The sequence below is a fragment of the Oryza sativa genome, chromosome 3, assembly GCF_034140825.1.
Source record: "Oryza sativa Japonica Group chromosome 3, ASM3414082v1".
NCBI classification, from domain to species: Eukaryota; Viridiplantae; Streptophyta; class Magnoliopsida; order Poales; family Poaceae; genus Oryza; species Oryza sativa.
In genome coordinates, this window is record NC_089037.1 from 1,905,347 (window position 1) to 1,933,321 (window position 27,975).

At 48.0% G+C, this 27,975-nt stretch overlaps 3 protein-coding genes and 1 long non-coding RNA gene across 5 annotated transcripts; 1 reads left to right on the forward strand and 3 right to left on the reverse strand.

Annotated features, from left to right (window-relative positions):
* Positions 1 to 1,126: 1,126 nt before the first annotated feature.
* On the reverse strand, positions 1,127 to 5,179 carry LOC136355603 (uncharacterized). Its single transcript, XM_066308396.1, has 5 exons — positions 4,732 to 5,179; positions 3,603 to 4,632; positions 1,951 to 3,503; positions 1,711 to 1,878; positions 1,127 to 1,611 (listed from the first exon to the last, which is right to left on the reverse strand). The coding sequence occupies exons 1-5, from the start codon at positions 4,755 to 4,757 to the stop codon at positions 1,479 to 1,481; spliced, it is 2,910 nt and encodes a 969-aa protein (XP_066164493.1). The 5' UTR covers positions 4,758 to 5,179; the 3' UTR covers positions 1,127 to 1,478.
* A 3,108-nt stretch (positions 5,180 to 8,287) lies between these two features.
* Positions 8,288 to 11,374, reverse strand: LOC107280393 (uncharacterized). Of its 2 annotated transcripts, none has more exons than XR_010739920.1 (6): positions 11,105 to 11,374; positions 10,832 to 11,012; positions 10,652 to 10,712; positions 10,085 to 10,572; positions 9,218 to 9,372; positions 8,288 to 9,107 (listed from the first exon to the last, which is right to left on the reverse strand). It is a non-coding gene; the product is annotated as an uncharacterized lncRNA (long non-coding RNA). The 2 variants fall into 2 exon arrangements; XR_010739919.1 differs by having other exon boundaries at positions 8,288 to 9,144.
* A 390-nt stretch (positions 11,375 to 11,764) lies between these two features.
* LOC4331530 (ATP phosphoribosyltransferase, chloroplastic-like) lies at positions 11,765 to 22,103 on the forward strand. Its single transcript, NM_001417186.1, has 11 exons — positions 11,765 to 12,162; positions 12,271 to 12,330; positions 13,226 to 13,339; positions 19,230 to 19,295; positions 19,385 to 19,492; positions 19,589 to 19,672; positions 20,155 to 20,256; positions 20,395 to 20,508; positions 20,587 to 20,667; positions 21,044 to 21,163; positions 21,511 to 22,103. Exons 1-11 carry the CDS (start codon positions 11,893 to 11,895, stop codon positions 21,604 to 21,606), a joined length of 1,215 nt encoding a protein of 404 aa, NP_001404115.1. The 5' UTR covers positions 11,765 to 11,892; the 3' UTR covers positions 21,607 to 22,103.
* Positions 22,104 to 22,347: 244 nt separating this feature from the next.
* LOC9270528 (cytochrome P450 78A6) lies at positions 22,348 to 24,614 on the reverse strand. The gene is made up of 2 exons (XM_015776235.3): positions 23,529 to 24,614; positions 22,348 to 23,222 (listed from the first exon to the last, which is right to left on the reverse strand). Exons 1-2 carry the CDS (start codon positions 24,552 to 24,554, stop codon positions 22,605 to 22,607), a joined length of 1,644 nt encoding a protein of 547 aa, XP_015631721.1. The 5' UTR covers positions 24,555 to 24,614; the 3' UTR covers positions 22,348 to 22,604.
* Between the last annotated feature and the right edge of the window lie 3,361 nt (positions 24,615 to 27,975).

Here is a 27,975-nt window from a genome sequence, read left to right on the forward strand (position 1 = left end):
GAGGCCCCACCCTTGGCGGCTTGCGCGGCGGCGGCGCGAGGAAGGGATTTTGCGGCGAGGTGTGGGGGACCAGAGGGTGGTCTGGTGCTGGAACGGCAGCCACGGCTTTTTCGGTTTGCGCCTTTCGGCTCGATGGCTACCACTATCCCCGCGACCCCGCCCCGCGGCGCGGGGGGGAAAGGGGATCCAGACAAATCGTACGGCTCGCGGCGCCCGCGCGGCCGGGTGGGTGGATGGGTGGACGGGGCCCGGGACGTGTGTGTGTGTGGTGCCGTGCGTGCGTGCGCGCGCGCGCCCAGGTCGCGTAGGTCGCGTGTGCCGCCATCGTGTGCGCCGCGCGATGGTGGGCAGCGGGATGCGCCCCCTGTGCCGCGCCGGTTGACACGAAAGCCTTGGGTGTGTGTGGTGCCGTGCGTGCGGTCGCATGTGCGCGTGCGCCATCGTGCCGCGCCGGGCGACGGGTGGGCGGGTCTGTGCAGGAAGCGTGGCCTGGTCGACACGAACTCACGAAGCTTTGGTGTTTTTCTGTATAAAGCAGGTGACGCCGCCGGATAATCGCCAACAACAGTGTTACAGTGTACTGGAGTAGAACGGAGGATGTGATGGGCATTACTGTCATCGTGTCGCTGACGCGTGACATGTTGTCAACTTCCTCTTTTCGGCTGTGTTTAGATGGATTCAAACTTCCGTCATTTTCTATCACATCAATATGTCATACACATAATAACTTTCAGTCACATCATTTCTAATTTCAACCAAAATCTAAATTTTGCGCTCAACTAACACAGCCTTCATCTACTAGGGTGGTGTGGACGGGAAATTTAACTATTTGCCACTCTTACGAGTGTCAACTCTCCATATGCCACTATTAGATTTGGCCTAACATATTTACCACTAGAGAGAGATTACGCCCTAATTTTTTGCCACTTTCGTTGGGTTGGAGCACCACATCAGCATGCCAGCATGGACCGGCCTAGTGAAATGACAATTTTACCCCTCCATTCTCAAGTGGTTAATAGCCAACATAATACAATTAAATCAACTACGCACACATGAATAAATGATAAAACATAATAACTTGAGAACAACTCAACACATAACATACTGCATCATTAACACACATGCGCAACAAAAATCAATTTTTATCCCATAATAACTTCTTCATCGTTAGAAATAGTACTACCAAGTTCATAACCACTATCAAGTTCAGAGTTACTGTGAAGGCCATACATAACAAGTTACATGCCATTACGCAAGGCCATACATCATTACAAAAGCACAATAATAGAAATAGCAACATCAGGCCAGGCCATACACTTAAGTTCGTTAGGCCATACACTTAAGATATTCACACCACATAGCAAAATATGCCATACCAAAGTGCACATATCATCGCACATTACTTGCAATTAGTTTTTCCAAAATATCATGCCATAGTAGACCACAAATAACCAATTTCACTAGCAGGTTGACAAATTTCAATCCAAAAGTTTAGGTGGTGTTGCACTTTTCTTCTTGCTTGCGAGCTTTTTTCTGGGTGTAAGCTTCTTGGGTGGCTCCACTATAGCTGGAGCTACTTGAGAGCTTTGGTCAAGCTCCAATGCCAACCTCCTGGTGTTTGTGATGGTGTAAATAATAAAAGAAGTTTAGTTCAGTGTATAATAAGTAATGAAAGCTAGAGAAAAATGAAAAGAGCATAATGGTGCTTACCTCCTAGTGACTGGTCCAGGGCTGCTTGTTTGTGATGGCTGCACTTGTGTTTCTGCAGCTCCTTCTCTAGCTGTAACTGCTCTTGTTCTTGGTGTAGTTACTTGTTCATCACTAACACCCTTTGATTTCTTCCTTCCCACCTTTGTTGTTGTTTTCTTGTTCCTCTTCCTGCCAAAAGAAAAACAGTTAGCATATAACAGCAAGAAAATGAATAATAATTGAGATGAAAATACAGCACACCTCTTTTTGGTGCCAGTTAGTTCACATCTAGCACTTCCCTTCCTGTGTCCAAAGACACCACATTCTGGACACTTAATTTGCCTTGTAGCCTTCCCCTTGCCCTTCTCAAGAGCAGATGGGATCCTATTCTTCCTTTGCCTACCCACTTTTCTTTTCTTGGACACAGGAGCAAGAAGCTTGAATTCTTTCTCAACTTGAGGCCATTGCTTCTTGTCTGTAATGTTAGGGATGGTTGATGCATATGCTGCCTGAAATCTGAGCACAGAGAAAGCCTTATCAACATATTTCTCCATATTTGGTTGCCTCACGGTTGTGATGACTGCCAATGCATGTTGGCAAGGTTTCCCAGTAACTTGCCATTCCCTGCAGGTGCAAGTGCACTTGTCAAGGTACACCACATGCCTTGTTAGCTCCTCATCATTATGTATCTCTGTAACCTCAGCTTGGTAAGGATCACCCTTAGTGACCTTTAGATGGCCTAACCCCTTTGAGGCTGCATTCAACTGGTGAATCACAACAGGAAGAATCACTCCATTGAGGGCTGTAGAGATCCTCCTCCTCTTCTCAAAAAGAATCAAGGTTTTCTCCCTAATTGCATCAGCAAGAGCATCAATAGGCAAGTCCTTCAAACCTTTGATCCAAGCATTCCATGACTCTGCCAAGTTATTGTTGATATATTCACACTTACTCTGACATGAAAACTTGCTTCTAGCCCACAGTAGGTTGTGATGTTCGTCAAGCCATGGCTTGACATCTGAGCTATATTCAAACACTTCATCCATCCACATTTGATGCTTCTGAGGCATGTATGTCCTAGCTGCAGGCCACATCTTTTTCCCATATATGTTCCCATGAAACAATTTCTTCATATTCTCCATCAAGTGCCTAAAGCACTCTCTTTGTTCAGCCCATGGGAAAACTTTTTTTACAGCAGTTTCTAGGCCTTTGCAAGCATCAGTATGCACAACTAAATTCTCTACTGGCCCTATTGAATTACCTAATTGCTCCATGAACCAAACCCAATTATCTTTGGTCTCTGAATCAAAAAGACCAAAAGCCAATGGAAACATCCAATTATGCCCATCTATTGCATTGGCTGCAGGCATGTGTCCATTCCACATTCCATTGAGAGCAGTAGAATCTATACTAATGTATGGCCTACAGCCCTCTAAGAATCCATCTATGCAAGCTTTGAAAGCACAAAAGAATCTGTTAAAGTGAACCTTATCTCCAACTCTAACTATGTCAATCTCAACTACACTACCAGGGGATCTCATTTCTATCTCAGCCTTGAACCTATACAACCAATCAAATGAATCATCAAACTTTCCAAATAACTTATCTTTAGCCCTCTGCAAACCATACCACGTTGTCTGATAGCCTATGGTGGTCTTGTATGTCTCCTGTAGCTTACCTTGAAGTTCCTTTGCACCCATGTCTTTCTTCTTCTTCAAAAATGGAATAGCCCTTTCAGCCACCCAAGCTTGAGATGCCATCTTCCCAAGAACTCTGCTTCTTGAAGCACAATGATGATCCTCCTCATTTATTTGGATCTGCACAAGTAAACCATATTAGCAACTTATTAGGTAAACAAAATCAATGCATACAGCATAATGTACAATTTAACAACAATTAAATAGTTAGTATAATACCCTGACACTTTTATCAGCCTGTGTCTTTGCTCTGATTTTCCATGGGCAACCATTTGCAGAACACTTTCCTCGAAATCTATCTGGATCAGATTTTTCAGTCTCAAGCTCAAACTCACTAACAATTGCATGCTGTTTCACTGCCATTCTGAACTCATTCATTGATGGATACTTTGTCCCTACTTCCATTGGTGGATCATCCCTATCCCAAACAAGTTCTGGGTCAGCAGGTACCTCATCACTAACTACAATGGCTGCATCTATCATATCTTGTTGAATCTCAATTGGAATAACAGGGAGTGCAGCTTCTTCTTGTATTGCTGTTGCTGCTGCTCTCTCATCTGTTTTTTTGAAACCCATAGCATCAAATAGTTCATCCTCATCCAACAATGCATGAGCATCACCATCTAAGCCATCCAAAATGATTGCCAACTTACTCCAGTCCACAAGAGCAGCTGAGTCTTCTACATTTGGTGCATGGTTACAAGTGTCACCAGTATCTTCTTCATTGGTCATTTGAACTGGAGAGCAAATATCAATTGAATCTGAATTTATCACACCACATCTAGCAATTGACTGACCAGTTGGTTTTGCACTTATCACACTACCTTCAGCAATTGATGGAACCCCAAGATCTACACTTAAAACACTAGTGACAACTTGAGTTGTTGACTCAACTCGATCTACATAGCTTTCAGCAGGCTTGTATCCCTTTTTAGTAACCACTTCTACCCCAAGATATACCACTTTCTCTTTCCACCCAGACTGAAACCACTTCTCAAACTGTTCATTGTTGGTTACCTTCCATTCAGTCCCACTATCAAAGTCTAATCCCCACACTACAATTTCTTGGCTAGGCCCCCATATTACCTTGCTAGTCATATCATCACAGAATTTATCTAAACTATAACCTTTGCATTTATCAACCCACCAATCATGCTCTTGCTCTGACATTGATAGCAATCCATACTCTAAGTTTGCTACATATGAAGCACATTTAACAACAACTCTAACAGCATTGCCAGGATCAATCCTGACAAAAAAAATGGAGCCAGGATCAATTCTAACAGCATGCTGCACACCTCACACAAAGTCAAGAGAAGGGGAATACAGAGAAGGGGAATGAATTTACCAAGGAGGACACTCCGAGGGCTTCATCACGATCAGATCCACTTCACCTCCGCCAGCTATACGTCCCGGATGACCGGCCGATGCGTTGGCGTCGCGTGCAGGCGCGGTGGAGGGGAGGAGCTAGCGGGGGGACTCGCCCTGCCGCTGCCGGCTGGGTCGTGAGAGCCGGCCGCGACGCAGTGGCGTCAGGGCCGGCAGCGGGGCGGCCGCGTGAGGCTCCCGCCGGCCGCGACGGGACTCGCTCTGCGTCACGCAGTAGCGGCCTCGCCGGCCGGCCGGCGCGTGTGGGTTCCAGGCGGCGGCGGCAGTAGGGTTCAGGCGGCGGCGCCAATAGGGATCCAGGCGGCGGCGGAGGCGGCGGGGGTTTCAGGCGCAGCGGCGGCGGCGGTAGAGTTTCAGGGCGGCGACGGTAGGGTTTGAGCAGCTGTGGTCGAGAGAAAGAGATGGATGCCGATGCGTTTCTGTTTCCCCCTGTTTTCTCGTTTCTGCACAAGGGCACAAAGGTAATTTCGCCAGGCCAGTCCACATTGGCATGATGATGTGGCGCTCCAACTCAGCGAAAGTGGCAAAAAATTAGGATGTAATCTCTCTCTAGTGGCAAATATGTTAGGCCAAATCTAATAGTGGCATATGGAGAGTTGGCACTCATAAGAGTGGCAAATAGTTAAATTTCCCGGTGTGGACCGTGTGGTGTGGATACTCTCGTCAGTCATGGCAAGTTTTCCCTTCGGATGCGACTGGTCAATTGGTCATGCCACGCATGAAATTCGCGCACCAGTGTCAATCCTGTTCCTGAGGTCAGCAATCAAAAATTATTGACCAAAGAAGATCCTACTTCCTAGGGTAGTTTATTTTCGGATTGGTTATTCAAGTTTATCTTTAACAGCATATACAATAGCAGAGTATAAACCAGCTGCAAACATATTTTAAGAAGATAAATGTGGAGAGAGAAGTGAATCGGGCTACAGATTTGTAGCCAGCTGTAGCACGGACTCCAAAACGTAGTGTGTGTATAACAGGTAGGATCAGATATTAATAAGCTATTAGATTAGCTATATATGAATTGGAGCTAGTACTTGGCTATAATATTAAACTTGCTCTAAGGGTCACTTTCAAACCGCAAATGAAAATGGCTACACCGTAGCTTCCTATAATAACGTTTCCCAAACTGTAGGTCCGTTTGATATAACTCTAACATTTAAAACTAACTCCAAAAGTCAAATCGTACATGAAGCAGCCTAAACTTAGCTTCACTCCTAGTTAATTTTACGAAAGCGCTTCAGTCAACTCTATTCCCATTTTAGTTGGAGCTGAAATGTTTTACCGGGCTTCATCTCCAGAAAAGATGGAGCTCTAGCTGGAACCGTGCCCAACAGATCATACTTAACAGCATATTCCGTAAAATTTTTTATATAATATTTTTTAAAACAAATAAATAAGTTAGTTTTTAAATTTATAATAGCTAATACTTAATTAATAATCACTCCGTTTCTAAATATTTGACGTTATCGACTTTTTTAAATATGTTTACCGTTCGTCTTATTAAAAAATTAAGTAATTATTAGTTTTTTCCTATCATTTGATTTATTGTTAAATATACTTTTATATATACATATAGTTGTATATATTTCACAAAAGTTTTAGTTATTATAAAATTAAACAATATATTTATTTGATATTTTAAACCACGTAGAAAATTTTCACATGAAACATAAGTTTAAAAACGTGCTAATCAAAATCGTGATGAAATCGGTATGATAACAAGAAAAGAACAATATTACTACTCCTTCCATCCCTAAGGGCGTTCACAGTGTGTCGTCGTGGCTTCTGCCTCGACTCACTACATCGGAGATTCCATGCCACGCATGCATTTGGCGTAGCCAAGTGAAGACCGCGGAGCCAACTTTGGGCACGCGTTCTGTAACGGCCCGCCTCTCTCAGGCCGGACCCACTTACATCTAGCTGCTCTTATATGTTCACCACATCGGAGATTCCATGCCACGCATGCATTTGGCGTAGCCAAGTGAAGACCGCGGAGCCAACTTTGGGCACGCGTTCTGTAACAGCCCGCCTCTCTCAGGCCGGACCCACTTACATCTAGCTGCTCTTATATGTGTCGTCGTGGCTTCTGCCTCAACTCACCACATCGGAGATTCCATGCCACGCATGCATTTGGCGTAGCCAAGTGAAGACCGCGGAGCCAACTTTGGGCACGCGTTCTGTAACGGCCCGCCTCTCCCAGGCCGGACCCACTTACATCTAGCTGCTCTTATATGTCATAGACTATTGAAGACCACGGAGCTAACTTTGGGCACGCGTTCTGTAACGGCCCGCCTCTCCCAGGCCGGACCCACTTACATCTAACTGCTCTTATATGTCATAGACCGCCTCTCCCAGGCCGGACCCACTTACATCTAGCTGCTCTTATATGTCATAGACTGCCCTCACAGATCAACACAAGTCTTTTCTGCACACTTTGTCCTCACTCGTGTGCACTCAGGAAGAATTTCCTGATTGGTTACCCATCCCGAAATTGCTCCAGGCCAAGTATGCTTAACCTCAGAGTTCTTTCGAGATCGGCTTCTGGAAAATAAGTTGCAACTTGTTGATATGAGTATTCTATTAATCCTATTAAGCCCTGGCTCGGGATATCATACGTTCTTCCTAGGCTTGGCAGGCATGCGTCAGAGCGAGAGGTGAGGAAAGACGAGGAACGGGATGCACGACGTGTTGGGAGAGGGCATGGCCCCGTGCTTCATCGCCCCCAAAGATTGCGCTAGACAGATCAAGCGAGGTCGACGGTGCAGCGTCGACGTCCTGGAGAGAAGAGAAGGCAGCGGCGGTGGAAGAGGAGGCGGCGAAGGAAAAGGCGGCAGTGAATTTGGCGCCTAACCTCGTCGTCGTCCTCGTTCCGCGCCGTCGGTGGGGTGGGTGGAGGTCGACGGCCGCAGTGGGAGGAGAGGAGGGGGCAGGCCCGCGGGGAATCGTCGTGCGCCGCCATCCCTCTCCCCGTGGCGGTCCTCGGCTCCGCGACGCCGCCACCAGATCGGGCGAGCTCGGCAACGACATCGATGGCGGCTTCCGGCCCCGGAGACGGTGGCTTCCTGCCCGCCACCGTCGCCGCTTGGCCTCCTCGACCCTTCCGCCGTTCGTCGCCCGCCTTGTTGAGTAGAGGGGAGAAAGAGAGGGGGGAAAGGCACGTCTCTTGAGGAGAGAGGAAGGAAAAGCTTGGGGAGAGAGAGGAAAAGTTGTTTCACATCGACCCTACTCAAGGCTACTTACACTGGAGTATGAGGTTTGTAAGGTTCTTTGTCTATGTGGCATACGAGGAACATTAAAAATCGATGACATACAGTAAACGTCCTAGATGATACTAGTAATCTGCCCGTGCTAACGCTACGGAAATATTTAATAATACAAATCAAACAACCAAAATAAGATATATGTTTTGCCAAGCATATAATGAGATAGAATTTATAGTAACGTGCATGCGTACAACACATTATTTACAATATGTATAAGAAAAATAATTACATTCAAGATGTAAAAATAAGATATAGGACAAAGCGAATTCATACTTTAATTACATTTCTGAGTTCAATTGTAAACAACATACATCAAATTTTGAAAATGTTTCCTACTTAAGGAAAACAAACTTCACAAAAAGATTTACCATGATACATCTTGATTTGTCATGTAAATCATCACTTTTTGCCATATCCATGCACATGGGCCAAATTAATTAAACTAAGGTTTTCCTTGCCATGGAGCTTGTGAAGCGCATAAGCACAATTAGATCACAAGGAACTACTTCACAATGCGGCTCAATAGACAATAACATACTCCCTCCGTTTCACAATGTAAGTCATTCTAGCATTTCCCACATTCATATTGATGTTAATGAATCTAGATAGATATATCTATTTAGATATGAATGTGGGAAATGCTAGAATGACTTACATTGTGAAACGGAGAAAGTATATGACAAACGCCGGTGCCCAGGGTATTCCGGCTAGCTCCACAGGGTGGTGGGCTAGAAGCCTCACCACTTCTAAGTATTTGATATTAGGTCCTACCCTAATATCCGCATCTTTTTGACAATAAGATATCAAAGCCATAATATTCGCGTCTTTTGACAATAACATATCAAAGGCAGCTTTGCCGGTGCTTCATCGCTATGCTCTCCCATCAACTCCATTCATCGCAGACATAACTTCGTTATCCATGAGCTTTACAGTATACAATAAATAGGATATAGATTCCAAAATACTAAGCATGAGAACCCCATCATATAAATGACACCAAAATCTTAGTATATCAAATAAGTGTCAACTGTGCCAATTCGAACAGCTTCTCCATGGTCTCACCAGTCGCACACTGCATTGAGTAATCCAGAGATATGCCTTAATACTTTCTGTCAACCAACAAGTACGTTAGCAATGAAAGTAGAAACTCACACAAGCAACAGCAGGAATTTAAACCCTTACATTGTCATTTCCTAGCAGCGCTCGACATCATCCATCAGATCATGCATGTTTTTTTTTTCTCTAAATCGGACCAATGTAAGCCTGCTCCTCCCATGTGTTGCAAAATGCCAAACCATAGTGAGCCTGAAGTCCATATTATCCATTTACTTTGATATCTGAAATCACCATGCCAGGGTTTTGAATCAAATTAACATATTAGAATCATGTGAATTAAGCCAGGGACTCCATGCAAGAGGTAATGGTTAAACCGGCAAGAGTTAAAATATTTTGATTAACAGATGACTTTAGCTAATTGTGACAAAGAATGACATAAAACAAATATCAATTTTTGATTTCTTTCATGATATTGAAGTATATTAATTGAAGGGATGATATATATTTACAGGACACTTAGGGCTTGATCGGCAAGCATAGATTTCTCAGGGGAGATTCCCTCCCACCACCCAATTGCCCTCCACTGTGGGATTGTGATTGTTTGGATAACAGGGAGAGGCGGGGATATTGTCTCACATCAAATTCAGAATTTACATAGGACTCATGCATTATAGAAGTCTGGCCAAAGTTTCATTATCCTCAAATTACAGAAATAATTTGCAACGGAAAATAAAATGCATGGTATTAAGTAATCATGGTGGCTAGACCCTTCCAATAATCGTTGACTGTTGTTGGTCACAATTGAGCTGCCGCTAGCCCCAAGCATTATGCCCATTCGAACCATTTTCATGTTATTATGGTTAGACTAATGTATATGCTGCCATAGATGCCATTGCGTGCAGCTATGAAAAAGCTCTGTAACCAAATATCAACTAAATAATCAATGCAGCAAATTAAACTGTGGAAGAGATTAATCATCACCTAGAACCAAACCTGTTAGAGATTAATTGATCGGGAGGGAGGCGAGGAGCCGTTGGATTGTCGTCATCAGAAACTCTATACTCTATAGAAGCACTCCAAAAATATTCAAATCTTATCGGAAAGCACTCCAAAACTTCCGTGTTCATATCCCTATGTAAGGACCACAGAAAAGTGCAGTTGTTGACTCTGCTCTCCTAAAAATCCCACTTTACTTCAACTTCCTTTTTCAAAGTGGCTAGAAGGTTAAATCCAGGCACCTCAAAAGAAATTAACCAATACATGAGTTCTAATAAAAGGATTAGGTTGTGGTCACAGTAGTAATCTGACTGTGAGAAATGAGTCATGCAAAAAAGGATGAAGGATTAGTGCTAAAACATGGCAATAATAAGGCAGCACTAACCTGAGAAATATCAAGAGCCTTTCTTCCACTTCATCAGAAAAAGGATTGGTGTAACAATTTTATGGGGAATATTGTCGATAGGAAACAACTTACTAAAATTCTGCATGAAAAAAATTTAGTTCCTTTCCATCAATTTGTTTAGAAGAAGCATATATATATTAGTCAAAGTAGGGCAATACCTTTCAGAAAATACGAAAAGTTCAAACCTTTTTTTTTTCGCCAATGCCAAAAGGTTCAAACCTGTAGGAAAGGCAAAAACATGAGAAGGATTCACATAGTATTGTGGTAAAAATTGTGCTCATCCTGCATCAGGGCGTCCACCATCGTATAGAGAGTATAGTAGCTGGAACAACTATTACCTTAAATACATATGCAGCAAGCCACCACGAACAAGTTTGATTATTTTGTTTGAAGTCATTCCACAAACACTTCCGAAGCACTTCTTGGTACTGTTGCAGATGCAGTGATGCAAACAATCATCTCGGACTTATTTGGGCTAGGGAAAGAGTCCAAGCTGTGCACTGATTTTTATCTCGTGTTCTAATCAAAACAAATGAAAAACTGAGCCATGCTCGGGCCAAGACAATGAAGATATACCAATCAATCAGGGAGCAGCAAATCGAAATGCTCACATGTGTTACTTGCCTCCATGTGTTTTGGCCGCCGTAGGTGGACACCTCCCATTCTTGGATGGCTGCAAGCTCGTCCGTTCCGGTTGTCACGTCGGCGCTGGGAGTCTTGCCGGCGACCGTGGTGGCAGGAGACTGAGCGAGTGGGCGGCCATCTGGCTGCGTACAACCAAAGGGTTCAGGGACAGCCGTCGGTCGAGGTGAATCTGGGATGGCCGCCGGTGAAGGCGATCCGATCTGGAGGGAGGCGCGATAGAAAGAGGAGGGAGGGCGCGGTGATTTTACTGGGGGAGGGGAGGGGAGGCGAGGTCGGATCGGGAGGGAGGTGGGGAGCCGTTGGATCGACGTCATCAGATGATTTTCGATCGTTGGATGTGTCACACGATTAATAAGTAAAACCATTTATTTAATTATAGGGTAGATTTTGGTTGGAGTAAAACATAGCCATCCATATCCTCCCACCGTCGACTCCGCGAGTGCTCACAGTCCACCAAACAGCAACCCACCGAAAATAAATCGCGAATATCCGCAGCTGCTTTGCATCTGTGGCGCGCCGCGCTGCGTCAGATTTCTCCTCTTCGGTTCCCCTCGCCAACGTGTCCCACCACCCACCGTCTATTTTGTCCCCTCTAAAACCCTCCCTTTCCCCCGCATCCACGGCCCTCCCTCTCGCCGCCGCCACTTCCCCCTCCCTGACGCTTCGCCGCAGCGAAAGGCGGAGAGAGCGGCGCGCGCGCGGGAGAGAGAGAGAGAGAGAGAGAGAGAGAGAGAGCCGAGAGGAGCAAGCGAGAATGTCGCCGATGCTGGCGACGCTGCCGGACGTCACGGCCGTCCTCCACTCCCCGTCGGCCTCGCCGCCGTCCGGCCTCCGCGCGCCGGCGGCTGTGGGGATGGGGATGGCGAGGACGCGCTTTCTCGCTCCGCGGGCGGCGGCTTCGGCGGCCTCCGCCGTCTCCGCGAAGCCGGCGGCGGTGGCGCCGCTGTACGCGGACCGCACGGTCGTCCGTATCGGGCTCCCCAGCAAGGGCCGCATGTCCGAGCAAACCCTAAGCCTCCTTAAGGTCTCGCACATCGTCTCCGTTCCTGCTTCCATCTATCGAATTCTGTATTTACGTGGTGATTTTGTTGACTTTGTGTTGTTATTATGCTGTTCATGCCTCGTGGTGCAGAGTTGCCAATTGTCAGTCAGGCACCTCAACCCGCGGCAGTACACCGCAGATATCCCGCAGGTGAGGTTTCCATCTCCATTCATTGTCTTCTATCAGTTCGTCATTTCTGTACTGGAAATTGGCCTACTATCGAATTAGTAGGCCACTTAGGCTCTCTGATTCATTGATAAGTATACGTATGGGCTAGTCCATTTTCAAAGCATTGCAGTTTACCATTTCCTGTATATGCACTATTGTTAGTATGAATGCCCTTTTGATGGTTGAATAAATACGCAATAGCAATTCCAAACTAAGGCCCGGTTTAGTTCCAAAGTTTGAACCCCAAAAACGTCACATTGAACTTTTCTACACACACAAATTTCCAACTTTTCCGTCACATCGTTCCAATTTCAATCAAACCTCCAATTTTAGCGTGGAACTATACACACCCTAAAGTTACTTTATCCCTTCGACAGTATGAGTGAAATACTGCCATCTTATACAATATTATATTTTTAGTTTATTTCTTCCCTTCAACAATTCGAATTTTGTCTGAACTTCTGGTGCACTGATGGATGAAGCAACAGAAAATTTGTCCCTTAAAATGATTCAAGCATCCTTGTCAATTTAATACCCCATCGATCACATTGTGTGTTCACAATACAAGGAGATGTCCTTTTAGAAACAGTAGTCATTTTTAATGAAACCTAGCATAGTTATTGTACCTTTTCCACACTTGCATATGGTTTTAAAGTTTGGAGAGATTTTAGTTAATTTATTTCATTTAATATGGGTAGCATTAGCAGCTTTACCTTCCTATGACTTTGTCCCTGCATGATCTGCAGCTATTTGTGGAAATGTGGCTGCCTGTTTAGAAAATTAGTATTGGAATATAACGGTGTAGGAGATAGCTAAGGTAAAAAGTCGCAGTGCTATTTAAATCACATGTTTTGATTTTTTTCTTTCCTTTATGCAGGTCCCAAACTTGGAGGTTTGGTTTCAGAGGCCCAAAGATATTGTCCGCAAACTACAATCTGGGGATCTTGACCTTGGCATTGTTGGTTTTGACATAGTCAGTGAATATGGGCAGGTATATTTTGGGAATTAATGCTCAATGTTTTAGCTCGGGTTGTGCATGTTAGAATTTCAATGGTTACTCTCATTGAGAAGAGGATGGCACTCGAGATGGGGCAATTTTCTGGTTTTCTTCATTCACTAAACACAAAAGCCATATCCTCCCAAAGAGGATTGGATACATATTTATAGCTGCTTGTAGCAGCCATGCAGCCATGCTAGTCTAAGAGGGTGCTGTCAGCATCCCAACAAACTGTCCTAGAGCAGAGCATCCCAACAAACTGTCCTAGAGCATCTCAACAAACTGCTGTCCTAACTGTCCTAGAGCATCCAAACTGAAAGTAGAGATGCTGTCCTAGAAAGCTGAAAAACAGGAAAAAGGCACCACAAGACCAAGACCAACCAGCCAAGACTTATTCCTACATTCTCCCCCTAAGTCTTGTGCGCTGTCTTGTGGGAGAGTTGAGCCATCCCGATCCGGGAGCAAAGCTCAAGGAACTTGATCCTCCTAAGGGGTTTGGTGAGCAAATCCGCAAGCTGGTCCTTGGTGTTGATGTAGCTCGCCTTGATGCTCCCTTCCTCCAAGTAGCTTCGGATGAAATGATACCTCACTCGGATGTGCTTGCTCCGTTCGTGAAAAACGGGGTTTTTTGCCAGGGCCAGAGCGGACTTGCTATCCACCCTGAGCTCCACCGCTCCAGTATCTCTGCCGAGGAGATCACTAAGCAGTCGAGCAAGCCAGAGCGCCTGGGTCGAAGCGGCGGATGCCGCCATGTACTCGGCCTCGCAGCTGGACAGGGCCACCACCTGCTGCTTGATTGACTGCCAGCTAACGAGGCACTCGCCGAGGAAGAAGAGAATCCCGCTCGTGCTCTTGCTGGTGTCGATGTCGCCGGCGTGGTCGCTGTCGCTGTACCCGACGAAGTGTGCCTTGCCAGGACACCTCGGGTAGTAGAGACCGTGGTCGAGAGTCCCCGCAACGTAGCGGATGATCCTCTTCACAGCCTGCTGGTGCTCCGTCGTCGGTCACTGCATGAACCGACTGACGTAGCCGACGGAGAAGGCCAAGTCCGGCCGTGTGTGGGTGAGGTAGCGAAGGCTCCCCACAAGACGTCGGTACTGTGTAGCATCCACCTCCTCCGCTGTGCTGTCGCGGCTCAGCTTCAGTCTCTCCTCCATCGGAGTGAGAGCTGGGTTGCAATCGGTGAGCCCAGCCAGCTCAACGACGCGCTTGGCGTAGGCGGTCTGTCGAAGCGTGATCCCGGAGTTGTCCTGGTGCACTTCGATCCCCAGGTAGAAGGAGAGAGGCCCCAGATCACTCATCTGGAAGGTGGCCTTCATCTCCTCCTTGAACGCCGCGACCTCTGCATCCTTGGTGCCGGTGATCACTAAGTCGTCGACGTAGACACCCACCAGCAAGGCATTTCCTCCATTGCCCCGCCGGTAGATGGCCGCCTCGTGCGGGCTTTGCTCGAAGCCCATCCCCTTGAGCGTGGAATCCAACTTGGCATTCCACGCCCTCGGTGCCTGCCGCAAGCCGTAGAGGGCCTTGTGCAGGCGTAGCACCTTGCCCTCCTTGCCGGGGATCACAAATCCCGGCGGCTGGTGCACGTAGACCTCCTCCTTCAAGTCGCCGTTTAGAAACGCCGACTTGACGTCCATGTGATGGACGCCCCAGCCTTCCTGAGCAGCCAGCGCAAGGAGTCGCACGGACTCCATCCGTGCCACGGGAGCGAAGGCATCGTCGTAGTCGATCCCCTCCTGCTGCACGAAACCGCGTGCCACCAAGCGAGCCTTGTGCTTGACGATGGCTCCGGCTTCATCCCTCTTCAGCTTGAACACCCACTTAAGGGTGATCGCGCGGTGACCACGAGGGAGGTCAGCAAGCTCCCAGGTGCGGTTCTCCTGAACCGCGTCCATCTCCGACTGCATCGCGGCACGCCATGCCGCGTGTTTCTCGGCCTCTGCAAAAGACCGAGGCTCACCGTCGTCGCACGCAAGGTGCAACTGCGCCTCCAGGTTGCGAGGCACCAGTCCCGGCACCGGCTGGTCGCCGAGAAGATCCTCCATCGTACGGTACCGTAGCTGCTCGCCGTCATGGTACGCGTCGATGCGCTCCCCGTCGTGGGAGAGCGGAGTAACGAACTCCACCGGGCTGCGCTCAACACGAGCTGGCGTCGGAGTAGACGTGCCCGGAGGAGTGGCTGTTGGTGCTGGAGCGTGTGGGGACACCGGCTGGGGTGGTGTCGACGAAGAGCTCGTCGTAGTCGAAGTCGTGGCCCGAGGGTGTGTTGGTGTTGGAGTCGGTGGAGGCTCGGGGACTGGGGTAGACACGCTCGGTGAAGAAGAGCTGCCTACTCCCCCAGCTCCCTCGAAGTGGACGTACTCGATGGTGAAGTCGTCGTACGTCGGAGTCGAACCATCATCCACCGCCTTGTCCCATACCCACCCTCGCCCTTCGTCGAACACAACATCGCGCGTAATGCGCACACGCTGTGTCTCCGGGTCGAGGATGCGGTAGGCCTTCGAGCCCTCCGCGTAGCCGATGAACACCCCTGGGGTGCTCCTGTCGTCGAGCTTGCCGATGTGGCCAAGCTCCTTGGCGAACGCGAGGCAGCCGAAGACCCGCAGGTGGGAGACCGCCGGCTTGCGCCCATGCCAAGCCTCGTACGGTGTCCTGCCATCGAGGGCCTTGGTAGGCGAGCGGTTGAGGATGTAGGCGGCCGTCACCACCGCCTCCCCCCAGAAGATGGCCGGCATCCCCCTCTGCTTGAGGAGGGCCCGAGCCATCCCCACAACCGTCTGGTTGCGCCGCTCGACGACGCCGTTCTGCTGTGGGCTGTACGGCGCGGTGTAGTGGCGCTGAATGCCCTCATCAGCGCAGTACGACGCGAATTCAGCCGCCGTGAATTCGCCGCCGTTGTCGGTGCGCAGCACGCGCAGCTTGCGGCCGCACTCCGCCTCTGCTGCAGCCTGCGCATGCCTGATGGCGTCCGCAGCCTCTCCCTTGCTGCCGAGGACCATCACCCACATGTAGCGGGAGAGGTCGTCGACGAGCAGCAGGAAATAACGTCGTCCTCCTGGTGTGGCCGGTGTCACTGGGCCACACAAGTCCCCGTGCACGAGCCCGAGCCGCTCCTTGGCTCGGAAGCTCGTCTGCTGGGGAAAGGGGAGCCGCCGCTGCTTTGTCACCACGCAGACGTCGCAGAGCTGCTCCACGTGGTCAAGGCACGGCATGCCTCGCACCATCTCCTTGGCACTGAGCTGCTTCAGGGCCTCAAAGTGGAGGTGCCCGAAGCGCTCGTGCCACTGCCACGCCTCGTCGTCCCGACGAGCGGCGAGGCAAACTGGATGTGCGACTTGCGCGCTGAGGATGTAGAGTCGATTAGTGCCTCTGGTTACCTTGGCAAGAAGGCGACGACGGCGATCCCAAATCCTCATGAGTCCGTCCTCGACCAACACGCGTGAGCCGTTCTCATCCAGCTGTCCCACACTGATGATAGAATTCCTCAACGCGGGGATGTAGTAGACTCCGGTGAGCAGCCTGTGCTCACCGGACTTGGCGGTGAAGGTGACGGAGCCAACACCCTTGATCTCCACGCCGGAGGCGTCCCCGAACTTGACGGTGCCTCGGACGCTGGAGTCGAACTCGGTGAAGAACTCCCGTCGGCCGGTCATGTGATGGGTGGCGCCGGTGTCGAGGTACCACCCATCAGCCTTGTCGTTGCTGGAGCCGTCGCAGAGGGAGACGAGTACCTTCGGCTCATCAAGGTGGAGGAAAGCCGCTGCGGCCGGTGCCGCTGGAGGTAGCTCGATGCTTGCGTGAGCTAGGAGCAGAGCCGGCTCTTCCTCCTCCACCCGTGCGACGTGGGCCTGGCCGCGTCGTGGCTGTCGACAGTCTTTGGCCCAATGGCCAAGCTTGCCACAGTTGCGGCAGGTGTCGTCTCGTGCCGGCTTGTGGTTGCCGGTGGCAACGCCCTGGGCGCCTCTGCGGGCGCCACCCTCGGCACGTCTTCGCGCCCACCGTAGCTGGACACCTCCCCGCGCCTTGCGCGGCTTACGGCCGCCTGTCGGGGAAGATGACTCCCCCTTCCTCCCGTCACCCTGAGAGGCCTCCCACTGCTCCCGAGTGAGATGGAGCTTCCCGCCGATGGTGATGGGCCCCGAGAGAGGCCGTGGCTCATCACCATCGACGACCTTGAGGCGACCTAACGCCTCCTCGATCGACATCGTGGAGAGGTCCAGCAGAGATTCAATCGAGCGAGCGATCTGCCTGTACTTCTCAGGGACGCAGCGGAAGAGCTTCTCGACAGCTCTCTCCTCGTCGTAGGTGTCGTCGCCGTACTGCACCATTTTTTGCAAGAGAGTGTTGAGACGGAGAGCAAAGTCATCAACATCCTCACCTGGCTTGAAGGCCAGGTTCTCCCACTCCTTGCGGAGTGCCTGCAGTGTGGACTTGCGGGCGCGGTCGCTGCCGATGCGTGCCGCAGCGATGGCGTCCCAGGCCTCCTTGGCAGTCCGCTTCTGGGAAAGCGAGAACTGCATCTCGGGCGGAACTGCAGCGATGAGGGCATCCAGTGCCCGCCGATCCTCGTCGTAGTCGACGTCACCGTACCGGACTGCCTCCCACATGTGCCGCACCTGGAGCCTCACCCTCATCACCGCGGCCCACTCGATGTAGTTGGTTTTGGTGAGGGTAGGCCACCCACCGCCGGGACCAAAATCCCTGACCACCGTCTGGACGCCGTGGTGACCATGGCGCCGGTCAGGGGAGAGGGAGCCGTGCCGCCTGCGAGGGCCGCGTGCGGGCTCCGGGCTGCCGCCGGCACGCCCGCGCCCGTCTGGGTTCCCGTCGGCGGGCGCGCGGTCCCTTGGGCCGCCGCCGCCGCCGTGGAGGTGGGCTGCTGCCCACCGCTCTGCTCGCTCCCGTGCCCTTCCTCTTGCCAGCTCCTCAAGCTCCCTGTCAGCGGTGATGTCGCCGGCGATGGAGCCGTTGATGCTGCTGCGCAAGGTCTCAACCTCTACCTCCGCCGCACGTGCCGCATCTTCCGCCGCCTCCGCCTCCGCCTCCGCCCTGGCTGCTGCCAACTCCGCTGCCGCCAGTCTGGCCGCCTTCGCTGCTGCTGCAGCGGTCTGAGCCGTTGCTCGCCTGCGCTCTTCTGCTGCGGCGAGCTTGGCGTCCTGCTGACGCCGAGTGCTCGAGGCGACCGAACGCTGAGACCGAGCGTCGGACATGGCGCACCTCCGGGGGGCTGCTGTGTGGAGAGGGGGAAGGGAAAGGGGAAGGAGGAGCAACCGGTGCTGCTGCTGCTGCTGGCTGAGAGCTCAACCGAGCTTGGGAAGGGGTGGAACAAGAGATGTTTAGCCTACAGGAAAGTGTGGCTCTGATACCAGATGTTAGAATTTCAATGGTTACTCTCATTGAGAAGAGGATGGCACTCGAGATGGGGCAATTTTCTGGTTTTCTTCATTCACTAAACACAAAAGCCATATCCTCCCAAAGAGGATTGGATACATATTTATAGCTGCTTGTAGCAGCCATGCAGCCATGCTAGTCTAAGAGGGTGCTGTCAGCATCCCAACAAACTGTCCTAGAGCAGAGCATCCCAACAAACTGTCCTAGAGCATCTCAACAAACTGCTGTCCTAACTGTCCTAGAGCATCCAAACTGAAAGTAGAGATGCTGTCCTAGAAAGCTGAAAAACAGGAAAAAGGCACCACAAGACCAAGACCAACCAGCCAAGACTTATTCCTACAGTGCATACCGCATACCTCTAGTTTCATACTAAGTTTCTTCTATACTTATTTATAGCATACATAATGTTCTTAATTTAATATTTATTTGACTTTCTTAGCAAGGCTTTAATAGATTTATACTTGTACTTATCTGAGATTTCCTGTGGCAGGGTAGTGATGATTTAGTAGTTGTTCATGATGCTCTCGAGTTTGGACATTGTCGTTTGTCCCTTGCGGTATGGTGTTCTAGAATTGCATCCATGCGTACTAGTTGTTACTTGGTTGAAGTTTGTATCTGTCTGAAACTGTCAAATTGCATGATCAGGTTCCTAAGGAAGGCATTTTCGAGAATATAAATACTCTGGAGGATTTGGCAAATATGCCTGAATGGACACAAGAGAGACCATTGCGTGTTGTTACAGGATTTGGATATGTATGGTCGTGAATAAACTCAAAGTTGTTCAAGTGCTCCCCCCCTCTTGGACATTAATTTGCTGTTCATTTACCTAGTTATTTTATTGTATTGCAGCTAGGAGAAAAGTTTATGAGAGAAAATGGTTTCAATCATGTTTCGTTTTTAGCTGGAGATGGAGCTCTTGAATCATATCCCGCTGTGAGATTGCACTTCTCTAATAACTTACTTAGGTTTCTTTGTAACTTAAACTTCCTTTCTTTTTTGTACTTCTTTGTTTATCTAGTTGATATATTGATGGCACAATTCTGTTCCTCCATAATAGTTATATTTAGATCCTAGTAAAACCAAATTTGCATATTTCTGTCCCAATATTTCAGCTTACAAGATTGGTATTTGCATGGTATTGTCTGTACCGCTGTAGTATTGTTTGTTATTTCTATTTTATTATGATGTTAGTATGTTACAAAGCTGCATGGAATTTAAGTATACCAATACCATACTTTACTGTAATTTGAATTTGAATTGTAATAGATCTGAACTGAAATTTGTCTTTACTTCTTTATTCTATATTGGCATGTTTGTCTTGATTCTTGATATGTGAACTTGTGTGTTCTTACATAATACACAATTAGCCTATCAAGGTTAACAAATGCTAAGAATTCTTTTTTCCTCCTGTGAAGATGGGTATGGCTGATGTTATCGTGGATCTTGTGAGTAGTGGAACAACCTTACGTGAGAATAATTTGAAGGAAATTGATGGTGGAGTAGTTTTGGAAAGCCAGGTAAGCCTAACCTCTCCCTCCCTTCCTCTCACGCGTGCACACATGCATGTGGGAGAGCAGATGCCTGGTATTTTAATTGACATTTGCTTCATCAAAAGATAAATTGTGCTCATTTACAAGATATGTAATATCACGCAGGCCACGCTTGTCGCATGTAGGAGATCGCTACACAAACGTAATGGTGTCTTGGAGATTACGCATGAGATGCTTGAAAGATTAGAGGCTCACCTCACAGCAACTGGGGAGATAATGGTAAACCAATTTTGTAGCTTAAATTGGGTGATTACTCAATTAATTGCTTACTTATTATACTTTACATTGCCATATAAGGTCACAGCAAACATGAGGGGGAACAGTGCGGAAGAAGTGGCGGAAAGAGTTCTCAGCCAAACATCGTTATGTGGATTACAGGTATCACTAAAAGTATCCAAAGTAGTATTTTACCTTTTTATATACTGACCATGAATATGTGCACTTATGTGGCAGATGCTAAAATATCTCTTTAAAAATAATATTATTTTCCACATTCATAAATTAGCACTCTATAATCTTGAACTGGAAATATAATTGTATTGTAGCTGCTCTAATATCTAGACCTGATTAATCTTCATCATAATCTGGGCAATTTAAAGCTTTTAGGTCCTTTGAAATAAAACTAGTTTTGCATTTCAAACTTATAGCAAAAGCTTTGCTCATGATTATCTGACTGGAACCACTGTAGTTTGAAATACTGATGTGGAAAATCACTAAAGCTTATGAGTTGATTCACTCATTTTGATTTAAACAGGGCCCAACCATAAGTCCAGTCTACCGCTCACGTGATGGGAAGGTTGCTGTGGAATATTATGCGATTAATGTAGTAGTTCCACAGAAGTCTCTTTACAAGTCCATTCAACAGCTGAGATCTGTAAGATATTTTACCTCAATACTTTTAAACGGAAATGTGTGCCTATCTCCCCTTATTCTCCCTTTTCCTTTTCTGTTTCATGTGGGCAATTGTCTCTTATCTTTAGAAATTTTCTAATGTTGTAGTAAAAGGTATATTTATGTGCTTATATGAGTAATTATCAAAAGATGTTTCTGTGCTATTCTCACTGCTGTCAGCGCAAAAGATAAATCTGATATGGGAGCTCATAATAGAACTTATTGTCAGAACATATATGGCCCTTGCTATATATTTTTTGAACGTGTATGGCTTAGTTCCATTGATAAATCCAATTGTTTTAATGTGTACTCATTAACTTGTAACTGCAGATTGGTGGCAGTGGAGTCTTGGTGACAAAGCTGACCTACATATTTGATGAGGAAACTCCTAGATGGCGCAAACTACTTTCGGAGCTGGGGTTGTGACTTGGTGTGAAGTCTGCCATACTTCTCTGTCAATGACCCTTTTAGCATCGGTTTACTTATGCTCGCTGAAGTATACTACAACCATAATCAGAAATGAGCTCTCGTTTGAAGTGTCTGCGGTGCTTATTTGAGAGGAAATTTTGGTCTGTGCCATCGTACATTGTGCTCGTCTAGTTATACCTTTGACAAGCATATGGGTTGAAATACCCTTTATGTACCTGTTGATATAATTGTGAGACCTTATTGCCTTGTTGGATAGGTGTGCGTATGAATTGTACCTTTTCTTGCGTGACGCTGAATAAATTGGGCTTTCTGCAATAAAGATGGATGGTGTAATTCCACCCCGTAGCAAATCTGTCCGCCTCCTATGATGCAAGGCTCCTGCTATCTTTATCCTTTTGGGGTTGACCCGGGGTTACTATGGAAGAGTTTGACACCAAATTTGCTCTTGGTGCTGGATCTGGGATGATAAGGGAATTCCAAATTACCAATTCTAATTTTTCTTGTCAAGTTCCTTTCCTCCTTTCTTTTTACTTGTCTTGAATATTGCCAGTATTTACAGACACATCTGTACATTTGCTTTGCACGGCAATTTTCATGGTCAAATTGATAGAGCAGAGACAGAACACCTACCATATACATGATGATATTGCTTTCAGAATTTAAGTTCCATGAAAAAGTAATCCAATATGAGATGGCGACCCTTTGCACGTGCAGGTATAGTGTAGACATGACAAACAGTTTACATAATACTGCACACATATTATCTTTGATAGATTTTTGCATATTTTTACACAATTGGAAGCCTTATACTCACTCAGTCACTGATGGCGCACACACAATAAAAACTGTTTAAAAACTGAACCAAATTCAGAGCAGAGCTGGTGCACATTTTCTCCCAGCTGCTTATTTACTATCGGCAAGCACGAGGGTCACGGCTACAAACTACACGATCAAGTCATGGTGCATCACGCCTTTAGCTGCAGACGTGCAGAGCCTCACACATTTCGCCGTGCGCTTACCCGGACCTCGAGCGGCACTGCCATCTCGCACGACAGGCGGAGCACCTCCGACAAGTCGACGGCGCCGGACGCCGGCGTCCACTCGAACTCGTGCAGCAGCGTTGCCATCCAGGCGGTCACGGTCGTCATGGCCAGTGACTTGCCGGGGCAGCTCCTCCTGCCGGACCCGAACGGCACGAGGCGGCCGTCGGCGCCGAGCACGGACACGCCGTGCGCCTTGCCGCCGGGGAGGAACCGCTCCGGCTGGAACTCGAGCGGCGCGTCCCACACGTCGGCGTCGCGGCTCATCGCCCACTGGTTCACCATGGCGGTGGTGCCGGCCGGGACGAGGTGGCCGTCGACGTAGGTGTCGGATATGGCCCTGTGGCGCCACGAGAGGAGCGGGCCCGGCGGGTGCATCCGGAGAGCCTCCTTGAGCAGCGCCTGCAGGTAAGGCAGCGACGGCACGGCGGACTCGGCGACCGTGTTGCTCCGCCCGACCACCGCGTCGAGCTCACGGTGCACGTTGGCTTGGACGTCGGGGTGGAGGACGACGCGAGCTAGTGTCCACTCCATCAGCACGGCCATGGCGTCAGTTCCTCGAAAGATCATCTCCTGATAATTTAATGTAACCACGGTTTTATTATTTACTCATTTGGTTATGTAATACGTACGTCAGGGAGTAACTGCTACCATCCGTTTGTATGATTCTTTCTACATATAAAATCTGAAAGAAATAGGGAAAAAGTTGGTGGAATTTTGCATGGGGGTAGCTTTTTCTAAAAAAAGGTTTTATTTTGTTTTTCAGATTTGATCACAACAAAAGTTAGTTTTGCATGATGTGTTTACACCTCTTTTATAGAACTGTTTGATGCCATATTAATCCAAGCACGCCAAAATATCAAAGCACACGGATCGTACCCAAAGCACGGCGGCGATGTCGGCGTCGGCGAGCCCCTCGCTCTCCTGCAGCGAGAGCAATATGTCGACGAAGTCACGTGCCTCTCCTCCGGCGATCGCCTTGCCACGGTGCTCCTGGATGATGCCTCGCACGAAGCGGTTCACCCGTGGCATGAGCTCGGCGCACCGTGCTCCGACGCCCTGCGGGTCAACGGCGGCGAGCCCCGGGAAGTAGTCGCACCAGTTCTCCTTCCCGAGGAGGTCGTACCCTTCGTGCACCATCTCGAGCAGCTCCTCCACCTCCTCCCCGGACTCCGGCGCGCCGCGCGACACGTCGTACTCCTTGCCGAACACGAACCGCATGATGTAGTAGAGCGACGCGCGCCGGAGGACGCCGCGCACCTGCACCGCGGCCTCCCCGCCCGCGCCGCGCAGCGCGGCGACCACGCCCCCCGCGACGCGCGCGCGGTACGGGGCGAACGCGTCCACCTGCCTCGGGCCGAACAGGTGGCCCGCGGCGACGCGCCGGAGCGCGCGCCAGTACGGGCCGTGCTCCGCGAAGCCGATGGAGCGGTGGAACATGAGGCCGTACGCGGCGTGGTTGAGCGGCCGGTCGGCGAACGCCGGGTTGTCGAGGATCTCCTTGGCCACGTCCGGGTGCGACGTGACGACCGCGCGTACCGGGCCGAGCGACAGCGCCATGAGCCTCTTGGCACCCGGCCGGCGCGCCGCCTCGGCGGCCAGCGAGCAGTGCGCCAGCCCGGACATGAGGCCGAGGCTTCCGACGACCGGGAGCCCTTTCGGCCCTGGGATCGAACACCTCGGGCTCTGCCCCCTCGCCCTCCGGTACTTGCCCCATGCAGGGCCACCCGGGTGAGCCCAGTAGAGCAGAGCAGTGCCTGCCCATGCAAGGCATGCAAAGATCGCGAGGTAGACGAAGCTCGTGGCCATGGCTGACAGTGTGGCAGCGCTCTCATTTTGCCCTGAGATGGGCGGGAGGAAGGTCAGTGGCAGCACCCACCAGTTCTCAGCTGCTGAGCTCTCCATTTGCAATATTGCACTGTGCTGCTGCTGTGAAGTTCTGTGTGCTCTGAGCTGCAGCTCGGGGAGCTGTATTTATAGGAGTTTTGGAGCGAACATTCCGTCATTCCTCCTCCGGTGTCTCCTGGCAAAGATGATTCAGTTACAATCATTGGCAATAAAGAAGACTTTGCAGTGCACCGTTGAGTATAGTCCAGTACAGTGGTCCTGGTTCCTCTGTTTTTCCATTCAGGTGATCACTGACCAGGTAGTTCAGTTTAGAGAAAATAATCAAACCAGCCTAGCTAGTGTATGTAAACTGCATGGAAATCGAGGAGAAATTGGTCTCAGTATCTGCTAAGTGAAAGGTTCAACGAGCGGTATACGGTACAACTCCTGTGTTGTACTACTACTTGGTCTCCAACTTTTATTCTGTCGCAATCCTAACTGGCCACACGTACGTTCTTCAGATTAGTCTAGCTTCAATTCGCGACACCTGTACTCCTGCTAACCATACATTTTTGGCAAGTCCTAAATTATGAGAAGCCTGGGGTACCAACAAACCATAGCCCAATAAGTCTGCAATTGCAGCTTACGTGTTGCTGATATATAGATCTCACTATATTGTGGGTGTAGAGTCGTTGAGAGAGCGTTGCGGCTGCTTGTTTTCTCGACAGAGTTTGTTTTCACATGCTTTGTTTAGGGCGTCATGAGGACATTCACGCAAGACGCAACGACTGCGCATGCAGGTGCTAACTAAAATTTTATATTGTGCATCAGTTGGTGTGGAACACAATAGGAGTTAGTTAGGCCCCTTTCATGTTACACATGCATGCTTGCTTGGTTTTTATGCTTTATGCATGAACTGTCCTACACTAGGATCAGTCAGCGGTAGCGCATGTACCTGTCAGAGTAGTTAATTATACACTAACTATAGTACCATTATTGGATGGACCAAAAGATTAATTACACTGACTTGCTTAGCCTCGTCATTAGCAGTACGTATGTGGGAGTAATTTCGTCACCCCGCAAAATCTTCTATGATAATGTCCCCATCCCTGCAGGCAGGGATATGTACAAGTACAACTGGCCAAACTTTATGTATGCACATGTACGTATAGTATCACCTGTGCAATGTGTGAGCAGTTGCGCAGGAACTTATCAGGAACACGAGAGCAAAAACAAATGAAATTAATGCATTCTCTCCTTATGAAAATATAACAACTTCTCGCTTTTAAAATTTGTCCTAAAATATAACAATTTCTTCACCAACATTCTCTTTTTAATCAATCACAATTCCCCACCATTCAATTTTCCCACCTAACTTCACTTCTCCTCCAACCGCAACACTCGATCTCCTATTTAATCCTACCAACTTTCTTAATATCTGTATCTAACTCTAAAAGTACTTATATTCTAAGACGGATGGAGTTCAAATTAAGACTGTTTTAAATCATTCAACACAATCGGAAGGTAATTCAGCTATAAGTTTACCAAAACACAATTGGGCGGGCGGAATCTAAAGTGGATTGAGTACGTGGTTAGTTCCGCAAATCGTCTGCGCCCATTGTTTCATCGAACCAAATAACTTCGTTTCGTGCCGTTTAGGTGTTTAGCTGCTGCAGTTCTACATGCATAAACAGCGGATCCACTTAAAAAAAAAAATCCAAAACACCGAACTGAACCTAGTACAATTAGGATTGAAATACTCTGACTAAAATGTGAACCCTCTACCGAGCAGAACCACATATCAATGACTTTGTCTTAAGGAAGTACTCCCTTCATTTTTTTAATAAATAAAGCCGCTGACTTTTAAACATATCTTTAACTATTCGTCTTATTTAAAAATTTATATTAGATATAAATCAATAAAAGTGATAAAACAATTTACAACAAAAATAACTTATAATTACGTAAAATTTTTAAATAAGATGAATGATTAAATGTGTGATATATATAAAAAATCAACACGTCATCTATTAAAAACATGTAGTAAGTCAGTACACCACATGTCCTACTGTCTTGCATTGGATCCGCCACTATATACTGGAACGCACGCGCACGGCGCACAACCACCTGAGAGCAAGGATACTAGTATAGCTCACTTACTATCTATAGGCTCTCTCCAAGAGATCTATGTCAACATATTTTCCTACTTGGAAGAGATTAAATGAAGAGAGAGATAAAAGCTATCTATTAACCTGGAGATAGTTTATAGAGAAAAACGAGGCAATGGATTAGAGAGCTATAGATACCCATGTATATATACCATTTAAGTGGTTTCCTATTAATCTAGTCTATTGCTGAGATGTACATGTTTTATAGATAGCACCTTATTTTACTATTGTGGGTGCTCTTAGCTTATCTTAAAGCTAACATATATATAATAGATTAGATATAAGTTTGGCTATAATTTTCTTCTCCTCTCTCTATCTCTCATACATTTAATGCATTTGTCTTGAGTTTTCATACATTTAATGCATTTGTCTTGAGATTGTGTTAAGTTAGTCTTTGCATGAGTGTCAATCCCCTTGATTTTTTTTTGTTACCTCTCTTCTCCACATAAGTTTAAGTTTATAGGTTTATAGTAGATTTATATCTCACTATTATACTTCTCTGGAAGCTGAAAGAGCTGACCCGCGAGGCCGCGACTGTTGCCTAACTCCTTGGGAAGTACGCGGGGACAACCGCGCGCCTAACATAACGCCCCTGGTGCCAACACCATCGCGCGCATGGACAGCGCTCCCGCCGCCACAAACACATCTATCGGGCGGCTTCCGCGCGTGATCCGCCACCGAAATGCACCCGCCGCGACGCTCTCATTCTGCCGGAGCGCCGGTACCACGCGCCCGGCGGAATGAAAATGCGGCCGCTACTACGTGACAGGACGCCACTTTCCAGCGAACTCCTCGTCAACATCCGCGCGCATCCCCATTTTTTTATCTGAGCAAAACAAGAAATAATTTTTTTTATCTAAGCAGGGCGGTGTGAATTTTTATTTATAAACAGGACGGCGTGATTTGGTAGCGTCCCGTTAGCCTAATTAGAGCAAGTTTAATAGTATAACTCACTACTAGCTCTAATTTATATATAGCAAATCTAATAGTCAATTTATATAATAGTTACTTCCTATACTATTAATATATGGTCCCTTGTCATATATGCATTGTATCTTACAGTCTGTGTTGCAGCTGGCTATAGATCTGTAGCCCGCTGTTTTTCTCTCTCATCTTTTATCTCACTAAAATATATTTATAGCTGGCTAATAGTCTGCTATTGTACCTGCTCTTAGACGGAGTCTTTTACCCCTATGCCATTAAGAAAGTTGGAGGTTACGCGTGTGCCAAAAAAAGTTTTGAGTTACATGTATTACCATGACACAAACTTTCGTTTACCCGTGTGCCATTCCATCCACCATCTGTTAGAGAATGAGCTCTGACATGTGGGA

Coding starts and splice junctions, on each gene's coding strand:
- LOC136355603 (XM_066308396.1), bottom strand. CDS start 4,757: ATGAAGCCCTCGGAGTGTCCTCCTTG. Junction 4,633..4,731: donor CCCTCGGAGTGTCCTCCTTG/GTAAATTCATTC, acceptor TTTTTTTGTCAG/GATTGATCCTGGCAATGCTG. Junction 1,612..1,710: donor CCTGGACCAGTCACTAGGAG/GTAAGCACCATT, acceptor CACAAACACCAG/GAGGTTGGCATTGGAGCTTG.
- LOC4331530 (NM_001417186.1), top strand. CDS start 11,893: ATGTCGCCGATGCTGGCGACGCTGCCGGACGTCACGGCCGTCCTCCAC. Junction 20,668..21,043: donor CATCGTTATGTGGATTACAG/GTATCACTAAAA, acceptor TGATTTAAACAG/GGCCCAACCATAAGTCCAGT. Junction 21,164..21,510: donor CCATTCAACAGCTGAGATCT/GTAAGATATTTT, acceptor TTGTAACTGCAG/ATTGGTGGCAGTGGAGTCTT.
- LOC9270528 (XM_015776235.3), bottom strand. CDS start 24,554: ATGGAGAGCTCAGCAGCTGAGAACTGGTGGGTGCTGCCACTGACCTTC. Junction 23,223..23,528: donor ACATCGCCGCCGTGCTTTGG/GTACGATCCGTG, acceptor TTAAATTATCAG/GAGATGATCTTTCGAGGAAC.